This window comes from Athene noctua, chromosome 2 (genome assembly GCF_965140245.1).
Source record: "Athene noctua chromosome 2, bAthNoc1.hap1.1, whole genome shotgun sequence".
Classification (NCBI taxonomy): Eukaryota; Metazoa; Chordata; class Aves; order Strigiformes; family Strigidae; genus Athene; species Athene noctua.
In genome coordinates, this window is record NC_134038.1 from 76,337,848 (window position 1) to 76,357,557 (window position 19,710).

The window sequence follows — 19,710 nt, forward strand, 5'->3', positions numbered from 1 at the left end:
ATTCCCCTGTATCAGACTGAGAAGGCTGTTACAGCTGGGAAAGGAGCCCATATGCTCCAAATCCCAGTCTGGAGTAACCTATCACCTTTCCATGTCAGTCAGTCCCTGTTAACTGCCTAAGACACATGTGAGAAGTTGAATGCTCTTGTCCATTGAGCTGCCTCGTAGCAGTCACTACATCCCTGTGTGTGCTACTGCATGGTGTGCCCGTCTGGATTTGACTGTTATTCACAATGGCTCTGTCTTCCCTCCGCAGCTAGTAACGAATTCACAGGAGACATGTTCTCAAGTCTTTTGATACAGCAAACATAATGCAAAATGAGTGAGACTTTCAGGTCATATTAAATAACCTGAGAGATGTCTATGGCTGAGTCGTCTTGCCTGCTGCCATTCCAGCAGGACATGGGTCTCTCTGTCTTCCGTATTGTCTACCAGCCCCAGATAGATGTTTTGAATATCCTACAGTATTGCAAATGGCACCAAGTGCCCAAGTTTAAATAACTGAATCTCTTCCTCAGTCTCTTCTCTGCAGTTTACATAGGTTTGTGTTGTAAATAAACAGTTACGGTGGGACTTGTGGTCTTTACCTCTCGTACCATACCTGAGGCTCGCCAGAACTTCTGCAAAGTGCTTAAGGAGACTTGGGTCAGTTTTATCACGTGCAGACTGCCATGTAAAGAGGCTCTAACTATAACAAAATGGCAGCTTTTGTCAGTGCAAACGCATTGTCTTATCACGGGTTTGTGTTTCTTTTTAATGCAGCATTTCTAGCTAGGTTTATTGGAGAATTTTCTCTCTTTCTTAGAATGTAAACTTGCTCATAAATGTCTGTCTCCCATGGCACTTATTTGATGAAATGCTGCTCTAAGTTTCATTTTGTCTCCAACTGTGCAAATGACTGCTGAGGAGTAATTATGCATTGTAGCCTGAGCTCAGTGGAACACTGAAGGCTGTAGTTTAGTAGTCACTTTTCTCCGTTCTGTGTTCTTGCACAAATCTCTCGTAATCTACATAAGTAATAAGTGTGCAGGCTTCCAGGAATCGTGCACATTTGCCATTTTGAGCTTGGACTAAATGGGCACCAGTGCTGCATTTTTAGTGCCTTACGTTCACCAAAAAGGCAACATAAGGTTATCAAGTTCTTCCCTAAGTCAAAAAAAGTGTGTGTGAGAAAATACCATTGGTAATGTTTATCCAGAATGTAAAACATGGTATCGGAATAAGTCATATTTTTCTTGGAGTATGGCCAAAACAGAGCTGTCAACAAAAGAAAAGTGTATAGGGATAGAAGGGAAGAAGGCTATGAAAAAAAAAATTAGAGGTTCTTTTGTTTTCCTTTCCCATATACTGTTGTGAGAAAGAGTCTTCTTAGGCATATTTATAAATCATGTGAGCTACTGGAAACTACCAGACCTTCACCTCACAAAACACGTATCACACTTTAAATTCCCAATGCTAAGAATTTTAAGAAAAGCTCTGTGATTAATCTATACCTTCTGGCTTGCTTTGTAGGTGAGTTTGGAGATGAATTGAACAATAGCTCTTTCAGGAATTTGGAAATGCAAAAGAAAAGAACTGCTTTTTCTGAAGCTCCCTCTGTAAGAGCAAATAAGAATTCTTTCATTTTTACTGCATTGTTCCCTTTCCTTCAGAAAAATTATGTGAATTGGATATTATTATCCCAGTTGTCTAGATAAGGAGATTGAAGCAGAGATTGAGAGGCAAATTATGTATAGTCACTGCATAAGTGCACAGAGGATAATGAAAGAGACCTCTGCTGACTGTTGCGCCCATCAAGGAGAAGATCATTTTGCTATAAGGAGGCATTGAAAGATTCCCAATGATTGACATGAGAGAAGAGCTGGACAGTGCAGTGGACCTACACTGCATGTTCGGAGCCCCAAAATCCCTGTTCCAGTCCCAAATATGTTTCCCTAGATAAAATGCCCATAAAATTTTCAAGCCAATAGTTCCTATTATTTCCTGGAGAAAGCCCAGCACAGACAACCTTAGTAATACAGGTTTTGGCTATATTATAGAATAGTCAGGCAATAGACAGAAAGATATGATCAGGTACCAAAAAGGTGGTGAGCTGGCATGGCCTTCATTCTCTGATAGATAGGGGTTTACACATTTTTCTTCCAAGGCTTTGAAAAACAACAAAACCAAAACACAGCAGCTTGAAGAGTCTCTCAACTTGTGTCACTAATTTGTTTCCAGCTGTGTACAACTATCCCACAAAACCAGCTTTGTAAAGAAGAAAGCAATATTTGCCTTCCATGCTGGATAGACCTGTTGCTTAGCTGGTGCACAGTTTGATTCTCCCATTGAAAATGCTCTCTTTGAGTTTGCAAATAAATTGTTTTAAAATGCACTCAAAGAAGAGCAAGTGGTTTTTATTAATTTTATAAAACTTTCCACCACAAAAAAATTGTGAGATTCAGACAGTTCATTCTTTCTGCCACCTTCAAGTTGAGAGTTTTGTTTGCCAGTCTTCTCTTCCAGTCTGAATGCTGCAGTAAATTGAATTCTTCTGTCAGATTGCTCAAACGAGTAATCCCACTGATGTGTGTGTCTGTGTGTGCGTGCGTGTGCACGCATGCTTCAGGGTACAGTAGGACTGCAGTCTTACAACACCAGTTGCCTCTGCTGGAGACTTTGACTGATTTGTGCCACCTTTCTCTTAATCCATCAGGGAAAAAACTCAGTTTACCATGAGTCTTGCAGTGTGGGGGCTGAGCCTGAGCATCATCAGTTCACACTGACTTCTGGGGATGTTCAGGGTCTGTCAAAGCTCAGGTCAATGGCAAATGTTGGAAAAAATGGTATTCCAGTCACAGAGCACTGTGTCTCTTTTTCTGTATTTAACCAACCAATACAGATTTCTGTCTTAGATTTCACTTTAGGAAATCGCTTAGGCACATATATAGCCTTGCCATCTTGAATCTATCCCATCTGTATGTTCAGATCAACAAGGATGTGTATGTGAGGAAAGTTTTGGAAGCCTTCTCTGCAGATGTATTTTGCTGTTTTCATCGATCCCACCTACGTGAACTCAGCTTTGTAAGTTCAAGGCAGTTTAGGTGCAAGTATATGAATCAGGCTCCAGGACTGTTACAGAAGATATAAAGAAAGGAGAGGTGAATGCTAAATAAATAATTAAAAATAAAATAAAATAAAATAAAATAAAATAACACCTGGTGCTTCAACATGTGCTTTCAGTTGCTCCTGGTATGAGCAAGGGAAAAAATCAAACAATAAAATAGCAAAAAAGGAAGCTACATTATTAGACATAAATGAAATCGATGTCAGGAAAATGCCTGAATTTTTATTCAGATTACTATCTTAAATGGCAGCAGAAGAATAGCATTTTTCAGGTAGTATTTGGAAAACTACCAAAAAAAAAAAAAAGTCATCTGTTACTGTATTTGTGCCATTAAGGGTTTGATCTTGAAAAGGGCAAATTTGCTTCACCTGACCAGAGTTAGTTTAAGTGTGCCTAGAATGGAAAATTATTTTTCAATAGGCTAATCACAAGGGCAAAACTTAGATACAGTGTCACAGACGACAATGTTTTAAATTCGGGTGAGGAACAGGTAGCTGGAAAAAATGAACTGCTCAATATGAAATCTTAACTTCAATGAGTTAGACAGAAGAGCTCTGCTGGTCAAGATTTTTCTTCCTAGGAAACAGAAGGTCTGTTGTGTAACAGGTTGCCATGTGGTGTTTTTTTATTTTAGTTATTTTTTGTTAGGATTTTTCTTAGCTACATTTTTTTCTTTTTTTTTTTTCTTTTTTTCTTTTAATAAGCCAAGACAATACTTGGCACTCATTCTGATTTCAGACTTGGTTTAGATCATTGTACGACTTCATCAAAACCCATAGAATTATTTTCTGGCAAAATCAGGCCCCTTGATATGTTTCATTCGGAACAGCTCTCAAGGGATTAGTTTCTCTTTCCTCCTCCCCTCCCTCCCCTCAGGATACAGAGTGATTGTCTAACAGCACTTCACTGTATTTATTTTTCATTACCATGCAATTTTTATTTAATTAAGGTGAAGATATATTGGCACAGTGAGTGCATAGGATGGCTAGTGGTCTGCTTTAAAATTGTATGGATATGCAAAACCTTTGCTTTGGCATATGCTGCTTTTCTGCAGCCCAGCTGAAATGTGTACTTCACAGTGAAGCCAGCCCGTTTCTTTGCAACAGGCTTTATTAATCCTAATCTTTTGATCATGACTACAACTGAGTATGCTCAGGCACCACAGAGATCCTTTCTAGATGTGGATGTGTCGTTATGGCGGTGTGTCTCTCTAAGGTGGCATATTTTTCATATTTTGGGGAATGAGTTTCATAACCCCAGTGGAACCAAAGGGCCTGAAATGATAGTGTATTTCAGAGCAACAGTGCAAAGCAAAAAAATGGGGAGACCCAACCTTTTTCTCCTCTTTTATGTAGCGGGAGAGATGAAGAAATGGCTTCGGCTAAGCATGAGAATGAGGATATATTCCTTGCTGCACGACTGCAGAAGACTTCGGCTGGCCTGGATGAAGATTTAGAAGGTAGGGAAGTGTGTTACCTCTGAAGTACAAAAGAGAGAGGAATAGCAGGAGACGCAGAGTCAAACTGTACTTAAACGTGCATATTTCTCACTAAGATCTCTGGGAACAACTCACAGGTCTGAGGAAGAATATGGTCCATCCAAAGCAGCTGTTCTCCCTTTGCTCATAGGACAGCCTCTCTTTATAGTCTCACACTGAATATTTTTCAAGCTGCTTATCAGATTGTTCTTGTATTTTGGTGTCTGCTACCAAAAAGAGATGAACAGCAGTTTATGGGCCAAATTTGGTATAATTTCATTGACTTCAGTGAAGCTAAATCAGTTTTGAATTTAGCTCTGTGCTTAATGAACAGTGCCTCTGTTTTATATTTTATCATAATGAAGTGGAGAAGGGGGGGACAGTTTTGTATCCAATGCCTTCTCTGTGTTAGCAGATGTATTTTAAAGTTAAAAATTTAAAAACATGAAAAGAAACAGTGGGAAGAGATAAAATGTCATTTTGTGCTCCTCTTTTTCCTACTGTGAATAAAATATTTCTCTATTAATAGTTTGTCACCAAATGATGTTGAATAGTTTTTTAAAACTTCCCATCTTTATTTCAGTACTTCTGCAGTGGATTTGATTCTGATTTAATTTCTGAGTTCTCTAACACTGCAAGTTCTTAGCTTCTGTGTTGTAACCCTTGATTTATACCAGCAAAGTTGAGAGAAGAGTTAAGTTTCTTGCACAGTGAGGCTTCTGGAGTCACTGGTAATGAAGGGTGAGAAGAATAGAGAAAAGATATAAGCACTGTTTCTTTGTTTGCTTGCTCAAGGAAATCCTTCAGCTGGGCTGTTATTACTTACCAGGTCTGGGAAACATAATTTGGAGTTGTTCTCTGTTTCTCAGAAATGTTTCTCCTTTGGAGTCATGTGGTGAAATGTTTATCACTGAGAGAAGTTAGTCAAAGATAAAGTATGAACAATAGATTAAATTCTGCTTTCAGCTGCATTTGTATGTTTCCCACTGGCTGAAGCAGGAGGACTGCAGGAATATTTGGCTGATCTTAATCAGCAACCAGACAATAAAAAGGACCCAGATCTCTCCTTTTTTGTAATACAGACATAAATATATTCCTGATAGTTTTCGTGTAACTAAAATATCTGATCTGCTTAAGTTTGTACTGGCTGTTCGTGTAATTTGAAGTCATATTGCCTAAATACTGTCTGTATATAATGTTGTATGTGTATTTTGCAGCAGTGGATAGTATAAGTAACTCTGACTCCAAGTACATCAATGAAGTGTTGAGCCCTCATATAAGAAAAGTTGAGGCTGCCCAAGATGTTACCATTTCTGTTCCAGTAACAGTCATAGATGATATTCCAGAATTTAACACCTCTAACTCAGCTGGAAATCAAGAGACAGAGACAAGGGTTTCACAAAATATCTCAGCTGACTCTGTTAATACAGGAAACTTTACAAATAAAAACAACAATGCAGGTTCCTTTGGTAAGGGACACACAGATGGTGGAGCTGTATGCATATCCAAGGACCTAATATATCAGCAACCATCTGAAAATGAATTCAGTCAGTTGCCTGTGGAACAGAGGAGAGATATGTTTGAATATCTCACATCCTCCTTCGAAAAAAGAAGTGAAAAGAACTTAAGACTGGACCCTCCCCCCAAACAAGCTGTGAAGTCTGAGGAGTGTAAATCTAAGATGACTCCATCTCACTCCAAGGCCACAGCTGAAATCGGTACAGCAAAGGAGAAGATTAATCCACTTAATGACTGTAGTAACAGAGAAAGATCTCTGAAAAAAAGTAAATCGGAATTAGAAATCAAATGGCCACCAGCAAAAAAAATTGATGCAGAAGTCCCATCAACACCCACATGGTGTCATCGTGCCCAGAATTCAGGAACAAACTATGAACCTAAAATGGGTTTGACAACCTTCAAAGTTGTCCCTCCCAAACCCGAAGTAAAACATTTTGATAGAGGAGTTTCACTCTCCACTGGTGCCATTAAGATAGATGAACTAGGCAACCTTATAGGCCCAAACACTGGTGTCAGTAAGCCCATACCAAGTACCTCTACTGATGAAAGTGAGGAAATTCATCTTGGGAAAGTGAAGGCATTCTGGAGGTCAAGTTCTATGGAAAAACAAAGTGATGACTCTGCTGAGCATCTTCCTAAAAAGTCAGCAGTCACCGCAAACTCTAAACCCTTTACTATAAAACATGAACACAAACCTGTCTGTCTTGCAGCTCCAAAACCTGTAGCACCACAAATTGCTACTACCCAGGTAGCTGAAAGACAGTCTGAGAATGAAAGGACCAAACCACCTCTTCCAGTTACACAGTCTCAAGTAACACCATTAGTGGCCTCAACCATTAAGGACAAGCTGGAGCTTCCATTTGTAAAGCCACATAGGAGAACTTCAAGTCAATATGTTGCCTCTGCCATTGCAAGACACATCAGCATAACTACCTTTAAGCCTGACTCTACGGAACATCTTCAGAAAGATGAAAATAAGCAAGGGACAGAAGAGGTTAAAACTGAAGCTGAAGTTTCACCAAAAAGATGTATTATTATGGCCAAATGTAGCCCTGTGGAAACAGAACCAGCAGAAACAAGAGAAACATTTTCAGGTATTTTTACTTCCAGCCAGAAAGCATCCCACAGGTTTATACCTGGTGATAATTCTGGCGTGGAAAACAAAGTAGTTAACATCAGGGCACCAAATCAAGCAACTCCTCTGAGTTTCTATAAAAAGAATGCCAGCGTCCCACTTACTAAATCCTCTTCAAAGGATAACTACAGTGCAGAAGATGATCATGGTTTAAACAGCAAACAAAGTATAGCGGAGAAAAAGGTGCATCTTTTGTTTGACCCGAAATGTGAGACTTTGACCCATATTAATTCAGCCTCATCTCTCAAGTCGCCTGATCTCCAAGGAGTCCCATCCTCTTTCAACTCGTCTTCACGAGTCCCTAAATGGCCTCCTGCTAACGGTGTACAAGTTAGTTCGCTTAAAGCTTCACCCGAACTAAATGGTGCCGCAGCAAACGCAGAGTCAGAACAGGAGGAGAAACCTGATAATTCAGATATTGATGCCATCAGTGAACTGGATATTAATGTGCAGACCAATATCTTTGGACCAAAAAAGAAGTTCAAACCTGTCGTCCAAAAACCAGTTCCAAAAGACACATCACTGCACAGTGCCCTAATGGAAGCCATTCAAACAGGAGGGGGAAAGGAAAAACTCAGAAAGGTAAGATGGAGACTTTTTTTAACCTGTTCAGACTCCAGAGCCCTGTATTCACCCTGTCAGACACCAAAGGTTTTATAACTGATACAGCTGCTGGTGACCAGGAGTACACAAGGCATCTGAAAAATTTATAATGGTAAAATACACACCAAGCCACTGCTTATTCTGCACATCCTGTATATTATGCAACACCATTGCTGCTGCACTATCTAGAAGAGGCAGAGGGTGCAGAGATACAGCATAAAGGAGAGGTAACTGAGGTTAGCCCAGGAGCTGAACCCACATTTCAGTGTGCTATGTAAAAACAGGAACACACAGCATGAACAAAACTTGTAAATACCTCCAAGGAAAGAATACTGCATGTGTATTACTGGGTGATACTAGTTTGACACTGACTGTGCTCAGGGTATGCTCAGGGTATATGAGACTGCATCTGCAAGTACAGCATTACTGTCTACACATATCCTCACCGTTCAGTGTGAGTAAGGGTTGTAAAAGCAGACTCAAAAGAAAACAGACTTATTAGTCTCCATAGCTTGCATTCTGGTACAAGTGCCAAAAATATTTTTAATACCGTTTCCAAGCTATCTCTAAGTAAATATCTAATAACAATGTGAGGTTTATTCTTTTCATATTCTAGGTTTCAGACAGTGCACTAAATGGCAGTCACAGGAAGCCCTCATATGCGGAGCCAGAGAATGAGCGCTCAGCCCTACTAGCAGCAATTCGAGGCCACAGTGGCACCTCAAAGCTGAAAAAGGTAAGAAATCAAGATGGTAAGTGATCCTTTAAGTGCAGTCTGTTCCTACTGGGTGTTTTGAATAAACCCAGATATGCCACAAACTAAACGGTGTGCTGCAAAGAGAAAAGTTAAGAACAAAATCATATGATACAAGCCCAGATCTGACTTACACAGATAGCATAGCAGGTCCAATCCTATCCTCTGCCATAAAACTTAATATCTTTCAAATGGTGTGTTCTTAGCTGAGAAAGAAGCATGTAGAGATCCAAGTGAATTACAGGGAGTGTAAGAAGACATCAAATGTTCATAATTTTCACATTTAGGTGGGGGTTTTTTGTACTTCAGGAGCATGCAGTTAGGTTAATATCTTTGCCTTACCTACCACATGCATCCAATCCCAGTTACCTGAAAACTCACTAGAGGTTTTTCATGCACGCTGTTTATCTGTTAAGATGAGCTGGTGCATGCAAGTTGCATGCAAGTAATTGATGTTGATGGAACATCAGCTTTCGCCACAGCAGGATGATTCCTTCTGTCTGAAAGATTTACCTAATCATTAAAGCATCTCTTATTTCTAATAGCCAAAAACCTGCATTGTTCTAGCCTTAATTTTCACTCAGTTCCCTAATCCAGCCAACGATGTGTATTTGGCAAGGAGGTTCCCGTTTCCCTTGTGCAATGACTCAGGCCATTAGCACATATCTAGATAGCTGGCATTAGATAGAAAGAATCTCCTGCCTGTGTTAGGGAATTACTTCATCCCTCACATATCTTACTACCCTTGCTGCAGGTAGGGGTACAGCTTCCTCTGAGCCTGAGAACAGAATGTGGTAGGCAGCAGCCATCTTCACACGTACTTAACTGCATTCTGCATTCATTGGGAATAAATGTAAATTTGTGTAAAAGAGGCTCTGACAATGAAGTGGTGGTGTATTATCATGAGACTTTTTGGAATACTTTCCTCCAGCAGTGAAGCTTTTGCCATCATTTTAAAGGAAGTTGCCTGGAAACCGTACGCTGCTTTTTCATACCATCTCACCTGTGCTAGTTAAAGTACCATGTTTGTATGTGTACAAGGCAAGACATAGATGTGCTATGATGACAGGGGCTGTCCCTTTCATGTTATCTCAAATGTTCATGTTTTATCTGGCATTACATTATTCCCATATATTACGTGTGTGTGTACATACTGTGAAGGAATAGAATATAGGATCTCTCTGAATGATGGGAGAAGAATCCTTTCATATTTCACTAGAGAAGTTTTGTGCCTCAGTTTCTTTGAGAAAGGAAAGCTAATGCATCTGCTTGAAAACCTCCCCTTTGGCACATGATATTGAATTTCCTAATAATTGCCAAAGCATTGTAATTACTAACAATTTATCATGGTTATTACTAGTAATGTTGTTAACAGCAAAAATATTTGTTGAGACAGTTGACAGAAAAGCTGGCTTAGTCTGAAAGATTGCATCCTCTCCCTGCATTCATTTAAAGTAGGATGAGTTTCCAAGATGGTAATACGTGCAGAAATTTTAGTTTCAGAAATTCCACAGGAACACACTTGGAAGAGCAATCAATTAATTTTCTTCTCAGTGTTTACACATATTTCTTCCTGGTCCTTTTTTTTTTTTGTGCATGGCTGGAACCTTTAAGCTTAACAGCATTTTTTTCAGTGAAGCCATGTCTGAGAGCTCAGATCTAGAAGAGCCTCCCTGTCATTTGAGATTATTTCTGTGCAGCCCAGAGTGCAAAAAGTAATGAGATTCCTGGGTGGCTACTGCAGCTTTAATACATCTTCCTGATTCCAAAACCCTTGTGGTTGTTCCCAAATGAATACCAAGTTCAACTCTCTCTCTTACCTTACATGCCAAGAAGAGTTACAGGATGCTGGAGCTTACAGTAAATAAAGATTGAGTTTCTGAGACAGAGTCAATGCCAAATCCTTGATGCTGGTAATCAGCCCAGCTGAGTGATGTGAGTGAGTAGTAACAGATGTTCAATCCCATAAGCAAACAAAAGCTCTGTGTTTTACATCATTCAAGCAAAGTGAAACTGGGGTGCTGAAAGTGCATCAAATGTCAAATAATTACAGTTTAGTCATGCCTGATATTAATCGCCTCCTTTCAACTGCACCATGAGCAGATCTCCTCATTGGCCTCCAAAGAGCTGCAGAGCTTTAGGAATGCAGAACTATCCTTGCGGAAGGCAGAAGACCCTCAGGAAGAGAAGCTTTGTATGCCACCTGCCCCTGCCCAGCCGCCACCACCTCCTCCCATTCAGCTGTCAGCAGCAGCTCCTAGATCCTCTGCCACGGCTACAGGTAACCCTGGGGAGGCAAGACAAGCCCTGATGGAGGCCATTCGCTCTGGTGCTGGAGCAGCGAAGTTGAAAAAGGTAGATGTACCTTTATATTTTATTGTGTTTGAAACAATTATGCTTGCTGTGCTTTGAGAGCCATTTATATGCTGTTCTAGCCACATATTTCTTCCATCAGAAGAAGGTATATGCACTGTTTTCTCTATCTGAATGAAAGATCAGGAGTGTATTTCAAATCTCTCAACAGCTATTAAAACATACTATTAAGACTAAACCAGTCTGTGCATATATGCAACCATGTCAATAGTCAAAATACTTTTTTTTATAAAGAGAACATGAAGAGCATGAATATAATTTTAGAAAGCATTTTCATGCCCTTTTCATTCTTGTGAGTCTGAGATAATACTGGATGTCCTTTAGACAAGGTGAACCTAAGAAAGATCGGATATGAGACCCTGAAGCAAATTTAGAAATAAGTATTCTCTCCTGATTTCAATAGTGTGTCCTAGACTTTGATTCCCAACACTTACACCTTGATCACATGTGTTGAGAGCTGTCAGTAAAACTGTGGGGTCATTTTAATGTCTACCTGAACATTATTGATGGGATGATGTGTGTTTCACTTCTGTGGTCAGCTATGGGTCAGCTATGGGTTTTTGGAGTAACTTCACTTATCTCTTTTATCAAAATTTGTTCTTCCTAAACTCAAGTTACACTGTATTTCTTGGTAAAGAGAAGCAAATCAGTTGGCCTTAGTGGAGTCATCCCAATATTACACTGCAGTATCCAAGAATAGACTTTGATCCAAGGACTTTAGGGAATGTACAAAAGCAGATGTAGTTTTCCCAACACATGATTTAGCTGATACCAACCATAAAAGTGTAAATAGGCTTTAACCTTGCTTACTTGTCCTCTTTAAAGTAATTCAGAAAATATGAACAAATTTTAACATTAAAAAGTAAGTAACCAAAAAAAATCTTGTTTCTGATAAACCAGAAATTCCACAGAATCATACAAATGGCACAAACAAATTGGTGTTTAAGGGAACTTTACATCAGCATGCAAACACTGATCTGAATGTGCAGTTATTTTACAGGTGAAAAATTACATCTACATTATGCATACGATTATGAGGAGTGACTGAGGTCACTTTGTTCAGCTAGAAGAGAAGATTGAGGGCTGACCTCATTGCAGTCCTTCCTTCCTCAAGGGGGGCAGTGGAGGGGGAGGTGCTGATCCCCTCTCTCTGGTAACCAGCAACAGGACATGAGGAAATGGCATGAAATTGTGTCAGGGGAAGTTCAGATGGGGCATCAGGAAAAGGTTCTTCACTGAGAGGATGGTCAGTCACTGCAACAGGCTGCCCAGGGAAGTGACCATGGCATCAAGCCTGACAGAGTTCAAGGAGCATTTGGACAATGCTTTTAGTCATGTGGTTTAGTTTTCGGTAGTGCTGAAAGGAGCAGGGAGTTGGACTTGATGATTCTTATGGGTCCCTTCCAACTTGAGATATTCTATGATTCTAAGACTACAAATTACGAAGAAATAATACTCCAGATTAGGCCTTTACTTCTCCACTTCACAAATTTACAGAAAAAGAAAAATTGATTTGGACATTCAAGAATACTTCATACAGTTGTTTTCTAGATCTAGAAGTCTCTGAGGGGACCTATAGTTTTACTCATTAAAACATGTCTTCATCATATCCTTGGGGATTAGTTTCAAAACAGTTGGATAGCCGGTGTAGACCATGAACGTAAGCTGGATATACAGATGCATTCTGCTAAATACTGTGCTTGTCTTCTTTCATTTTCAAGACAGAGTAGTTTTTGGTAGTTTTGACATTGAAATGACAGAAGAGTACATCTCTTATTACATGGGTCTTTTATGAAAACAGAAGAGAGCAGTGTTTTGTCCAAGGCAGAGTATGATTTTCTTATTACTGTGCTGTCCTTTAAGATATTGGATATGCAAGCTAAGTCTTGTATATGCCAGAGACATTGTTTCACTTTGTCATCTGAGATCTCCTGCCCTTAATAACTGATAGAAGTAAAAATGTTATCAGATTTCTCAAAAACTTTCTATCCAGTATGTATTAATATCTCTTCTAGCTTTCTGCGTTCAATGAGAGCTGCATTCTGATCCTGCCCTGCAGTTGGACAACTTATGACAGCAAAAGTTGAATCCATAGAGAGAGAATGCAGGATAGCTGCACATCAGGGTTCTCTTCCTTTAGAGCTGAAGAACATATCTCCAAGGAACACTGAGTGGTTTGTGACAGTGACTGGCAGGTAGTTTTGAGACAGGGATGAAGCAAACCTTTTTCTTTGTCTTGCCTCCTCTGTCAAAGATCTATGTCATGATTTGGAGATGTGAGCACAGAGCCATTTTTGGCTTTGCTTTCTAGAAGATTTTCATTGCGGAAACTAGACAACAGAGTTGGTAGTTCAGTTCAGTAATTGCATCTGTTTCTCTTCCATTGTCTTCTCAAGGTTTTCTGGGACAAGCCTTCTGATGGTGAAGTCATTTATTTAGCTAATAGTGGGGAACTGGGAAGAATCTGTATTGCTTAGTTATGTATGACTCAGTTTGTGCTTATTTATGAGGGGTTATTTGCAATGGAAGTAGATCAAACAAAGCTGTCAGGGGAACCAAACGTAAAAAGCAACCAATTGCCTAGATAAGGAGCATCCCAACAAACATTTGAGCTCTATTAATATCTGTGAAAAGGCAACTCCTCCACTCCACCCCTGATTACACAGCTGTTTGCTAAAGTCATGAACTTTAAGGTTAAAAGATCCACTGTGCAGGAAGGGAGGAGAGAAATTGATGCAGGCTGACCTTGCCTTGCTGAGAGTCAGGGTCTGCACCACATAGGCTGTAATTGGGTCAGCCAAAACAAACCAGAGCAAAAATAGGTACTTGAGGGAAATGCCAAGTATAGGTAAGACAGTACGCTCATAGGTCTCCTGGCTGTTCTTTAATCCATCTCTTGGAGTACTGTGCCTGCTTTGGCAAATAAATCATACTTTGTTTTGAAGAAATGGCTTCTGTTTTATTGCATACACTGTTGCTGTCCACAGACTCCCGAAGGAAAATTCTTGCGGGTGCCAAGCCCATTTGGGCCTGCTCAGTAAAATGGTTCATCCCCAGTGCAGTGCAGTTCAGAGACCTGGCAGAAAGTGGTTAGACTATAGATCCTACCCAAAGGGAATGGAGAAACAGACATGTTACTGGAAAGGAATGAACTTACCAAACTGGAAAAGACCTGACAATGTGTAGGAAGTAACCTTTTTCTTCAGTTTTCAGAATGGTCTGTGGAGGAACCTGGCAGGTGTTTAACACATCCAAAGTATAACAGCAAGTCAGGGAGATGGCATCAAGTAAAGCCACCAACCAGGATGGTTGACCTAGTACCTTTGGGGGTTAATTGTCTTGAGAAGTGAACGTGTCTCACTAGCAAGGAGCCTGCTTCCAAGCTGTGTAGTCTGCCTCCAGTACAAAGGAGAATCAGTTGATCTAGGAAATAAACAGCTGATCTGAGACCAAATTTTGGCTAATTCTGGTGAGCAAAACTCAGGTCATAGAGCTGTACCATTTGAGCTTCTGGTGTTAAAAGTGAACTAGTGTTTTCTTTAAATTGTGTCAAGAAGCTTCTGTCACAATTTCACACACTTAAGATATTTATGTCTAGTTTTTAACTTTCTATTTCTATCTCAGAAAATGCAAAATAGCCTAGCTAGATTTCTGAAATTCTGTATATCATTGCATGTGTACTTTTGTGTCTGTGTAACTTGCCTTGGGATTTACCGTGATTGTCTGTGGAAAAAACCATAACTACGCATGCAAATAACCTGTTAGATGTCTAGCTGTAGGTATAGTTGCAGCACAAGCCCATGCAGGATTAGAAATCTTACCCAACAAAGAGAAGCTATAAAAGTTTCCTTAGCTTATATGCCATCTACTCATTTTAGGTAGAGTTGATTTAGAGGGATTTGATAGAAACATTTCAGGGGAATGCGCCTGCACAAGGTGGGGAAGGCAAGTTGTATGTCTGAAGAACAGGCTTTTGCTCATGGTAAAATGATTGCTGGAGACCACTTTTTAATGGTACATGCAAGAGAGTTTTCGCATCTTTTCCAATAAAGATTGGAGCTGCACCTAAGCAGCCTTTTCTGTTTGCTCACTGTGATTTTAAAAATTAATTTGGCTCCATCACAGTATCCACAAGCATTCATGCCAGTGTTTGGTATCGACATTTACTCACACGAACTCTTGATACGTGCAGTGTATCATTCTGTTGGCAATCAAAGGAGCCAGGTAAGGTAATTACTGCACCCATTACAATGAGACCCTGGTATACACTGGGATAATTTGAAGCTGGTTGCCAACAAGTAATGCATCGATCTGAATTATGGCATGCTGAGTGTCTTCGAGGAAGCATGGCCTAGTTCCATACCTTTATGTCAAGCAGTGGACTATTCTTCTCACATAATCAGAGATATATAATCGTGAATGAGGAAATACTGTTTCTTATCATCAATGTCTGTGGGTGCAATGACAGAGATTACAGGCTCAAAGCCACAGTTGATGTTGGTTTTGGTATGCTTCAAGTGGGGCAGGAGGCCCCACTGAAAGGTTGGCCGAGCTTGATAAACAGGTAGTCAAATGAGCCTATAAAGTGATTCTAGTTCCCATGCACAGTAAGAGGCAGTTGTTTGCATGCTGTTACTCCGTTTGAATTGAAAGATAAAATTTAATTTGAACTCTTCACCTTCCTAATAATTTATACTGTGACCTACTTTTTTCCTCAAGAATAAAGCTTCTGCCATGGATACTAAGGCCAAAATGGAAGATTTAGACTTGATCAAATACATTATTCCTGTTTAGCTTTTGTGGTGGCCTTAATGTGTATCTCTCTGATAGAATCAAAGCTCAAAGTAACTTTGATTTTGGAAGAGCACCCTAGCACATGTATTTAAAATGAAGCTTATGCTTAGATGACCTGAGGACTAGGAAGGAACATAAGCATTTGTTTAAGTATCTTTCTGAGTCAAAGCCTTTGGGAGTTTCCTTCATTCAATCAAGAAGCAAACTACTCATCAATTGATGTTTATGACCAGTGGCAGCTAACCGATACTGAACAGATTTTGACTGTCAGATATTGCATATTCCCAGCCTGGGTTTCTGTTCATTCCACAAAATAAAGGAAGTTCACACAAAAATACATCATCTATGTTCCACGAATCCTGTAATTGCAACCATAATATCTAAGGATGTGTGAGGTGTGGGTTTTTTAGGGAAGGATAACACCTTTCATTAGACCAACTGGTACAGCTAGAAAAAAGCAGATAAGCTTTAAGTAGCCTCAATGAGTCGATGAAGAGACCAAGCTTGGAAACAGCCCCACAGGAGAATGTTTGGTTAACAATGTCAACAGCTGGCAGTTTAAAAATATCTTGAATGGTCATGTGCTTTTCTTTGTTATAGGTCCCTCTGCTCGTTTGAATCATGTATAAAGAACAGGTAATTGGAAAATCTAACCCCGTATGCACCCATAATCATCATTCAAGGTCTGAAGTGGCAAAAAACATCAAGAAGTTTAGTTTATTCTCTTGTCTACAAGCCAAAATAAGTTGTAGTTAATTTTCAGTGTGTTCCTGCATAATGGTTCTGAGGGGAAAATATGTTGCTCTGCTGTAAAGCTTCTGTGCCAAGGAATTGTGTTTTGCCTCTGAATATTTAAGGTTGCCAATAAACTATTCTTGTTGGCAGGTTAATAAGAATATAAACACTGTGCAGTCCTGTGTTAATACTTAATTGTGTTTATGGGCAAAATTAAAAGACTTTGCTCACTATCTGGAAAGTAATACTTATTTCAAGTTGTTAAAAATATGTAACTATTTCCAACTATTTACTTGCTTCTTATTTGATTTGGAAAAGGGCTGTAAGCAATTAGGATGAAAAACAGAATAAAGATCTATGAAAAAACAATCACAAGAAAAAAGTTATGGTGCATTATGAAGGACCTAAATTGTCATATGCTGGAGTCACTGTTTTTTAAAATTAGATGCACTTGATATCTCTGGTGGAGCTCTGAAAATCAGGCAATCAATAATGAATGTGAGACGATGTCTGTTGAAAAGTTACTTATGGGATATGATGTATACAATGCTAATATGCAAAGATATACTGAATCCTAGTAACATTCATGGCACTTTAAAAATATTGAGACACCTTAAAGAGTCTCTTATTTGCAACAGACTGTGAAGGTTATAAATAAAATTCAGAGTACTGCACAGAGGTCCAAGATTTAGAATTCATTCCTGCACTGCAAAATGAAGTGAAGCTGGTTTGTATCAGCAACCAGAACTTTCGTTGTGTCTTGTTCAGGTCATGCATAAGTTGGTCCTTTGTTTCCAATTTGTATGGCTGTTGTATGTTGTCTCACAAGTATTTATAGCAGCATCTTTTTCAAATGCTAACTACTTTGGTAGTTGTTGTTGTACATATTTTGAAAATGTTTCGTTAAATTGATTAAAAGGACAAATGAAAATGCTTTTTCACATTTCCTATATTATAATGAAACTGAAGAAGAGAAGGTTTGTACATTTACATTTTTATAATCACAGACAGGAGTGATGGCAGATTCTTTTTTTTTTTTTGAGTTGAAATTTAAAATGTATAGCTATGTAATGTTGAAAGCATGAGAATATTTAGCCATCTGCATTTAAAGTGACTGCATATTATATATTGTAAAATATTGATGTCTGTTAGTGCCACAAATAAAAACAAAATCAAAACCTGACATGGCTTGAAAGACTCTTTTTGCCAAATGTTTTCCATTTACAGAAAGAAATTAGAATTAGAGATGGACTTAGGCAAACCAGTATGCTGTGTTTGATATCTCATGTCTAATATAAAATGTCTCAAGCCAGGAAAGGGCTCACAAGTAATAATCTAGGAACACAGTGGAAATCACCAATTAGAATCAAGATTTCAGAGTTATATACACTTTGATAGTAATGCAGCACTGATAATAATCTATTTCCTCATTAGGGGAGCTAATGATTCAGAATTAAGGTGCTCTGTCACACCCTAGGATAAATAAGATCACCTTTGTTGACTGGTTAGCCTTCTTTTGCCTTAAAAGTCTTCTCAGTATGCTTTAGATCAGAAATATTAACATATTAAAAATGCTATCACAGGGAAGTATTCAGTTAAATGCTGTAGTCCCACCAGCAGCAAATATAGCTTCCTTGGTTAGGTACCATAAACCAAAATTCAGTGCAGGTCTCCTTGTGCTTAGTGTTGCCTGAAGGGCCTGGGTCTGTAGCCCCTCCTTACTAACACTCCTTTGGTGTAGTAAGTTGTATGAGTATTTACTTTTCAATGTAAGGGATCCAGAACTGGATTTTGAGATAACACCAGGCTTTTCAAGGCAAACGTCCTGATTCTGGTTGCTGGCACGGTATAGAACTAAAGTTTATAAAAGAGTTATTCATGAATAAACTCCTGAGTATTGAATTCCCATGGGTCAAAAACTATAAACAGCTGCAGATGAGATGTTACCTTCACTGTGACAGCAAAAAAATTACAAAAAATCCTGCTGGCTCAGTCACAGCTCAAGCTAAAAATGGAGGGGGAGTTTAGCTGCTTACAGTAGGAAGCTAGACTGGGTGTTCGTTCCCTTCCCTTGTTGATGGGATGCTCTTACATTGTCATCCCGGTGCTGTTGAATTCCTGGTAGCAGCTTAATTTAACCCTAAGTGAGCGGACATTTCACTATAATGAAGTCTAGTTATAGGTATGACCCTTCCATGAAATAGCTTTCTATTAATGCTTTTAGCAGTCTTTATTTGGGAAGTAGTCAGTGTTCTAGTGCATATCAGACAAGCACTTTGAAGCTCTTCACCCACTCATCCCTTCTTTTACCCTGCTTCAGGGCTCAGAAACTGGGTTCCTACTGAATAACATTAGTTCAGGAGATGTGCTCCAGCACAAATGGGCATTCAGTCCATGGAACCATGCTGGAGCTTGTCCTAAGTTAAAAGAAAAACCCTGAAATTTGTCTGGTAAAGATACTGTGTCCTCAGCACCAAGTATTTTCATCTATATAGCTGTTCTTACTGGTGCACGCCGTTTGCTAGTGCAGACACAGCCTGTGTCTGCAGGTATACATGCCACCTAGGTTAGCCCCTGACATGTCCTTTCATGGCACTTGTAGCTGGACAATCTACAGGCTGGTTTCTTTTTTGAAGGACTGAAAGGACAGTGAGCTCCCCTTTTCCCCAGTGTATCTCTCAGCCTCGATTTTCCCCATATACTCTTGCCTCAGTTCAAACAGAGGAAAGAGTCTGATATATGCCCGAATCATCTGGTCCTTTATATTGTCTTTTTGAGTAAGGTATTGAAATGAGGTGGAAAAAGGCATCACCGTGGAAATTGAATGGATAATTTGGATTTGGTATCTTTATTCCTTGTACAGGTGTAAATCAATGTTCAGGTCTTTGAGAAATCTTTTCTCATGTCTCAGATAAAATTTGTAGGTCTCCCCTTCACTTTTTTACATGTTTTTATTAACTTTTTCTTATTTTACTGACCTCAGAGTATTACTCAACCATAAAGCCAGCATTAAATCGCTCTGATTAGATATTTAATTTTAAATAATATTGGCTGTCTGCATGAGCTATTTGACTTCTGGGACTTCATTACAGATTCTTCTTCCTTGTACAGACAGCCTGCTAACGTTGGTTGTGCAGAGTATTGGACCGAAAGACCTTTTGACATGTTCATCAATCTACAGAGTTTCGAAAATGGCAGGATTCAACTTCCCCAGC

The 19,710-nt window shown here is 39.3% G+C and overlaps 1 protein-coding gene across 11 annotated transcripts in view; it reads left to right on the forward strand.

Moving 5' to 3' along the window:
- Positions 1 to 17,671, forward strand: part of COBL (cordon-bleu WH2 repeat protein) — a 211,658-nt gene extending 193,987 nt beyond the window's left edge. For 9 of the 11 annotated variants that reach the window (XM_074899454.1, XM_074899450.1, XM_074899448.1 and 6 more), the window contains 5 exons: positions 4,462 to 4,565; positions 5,801 to 7,818; positions 8,456 to 8,575; positions 10,697 to 10,948; positions 16,361 to 17,671. In XM_074899454.1, coding sequence (XP_074755555.1) covers positions 4,462 to 4,565; positions 5,801 to 7,818; positions 8,456 to 8,575; positions 10,697 to 10,948; positions 16,361 to 16,378 — 2,512 coding nt within the window. In that variant the 3' untranslated portion in view covers positions 16,379 to 17,671. The remainder of the gene's footprint in view (positions 1 to 4,461; positions 4,566 to 5,800; positions 7,819 to 8,455; positions 8,576 to 10,696; positions 10,949 to 16,360) is intronic. The other 2 variants (XM_074899451.1, XM_074899459.1) reach the window with 2 other exon arrangements.
- Positions 17,672 to 19,710: the final 2,039 nt, after the last annotated feature.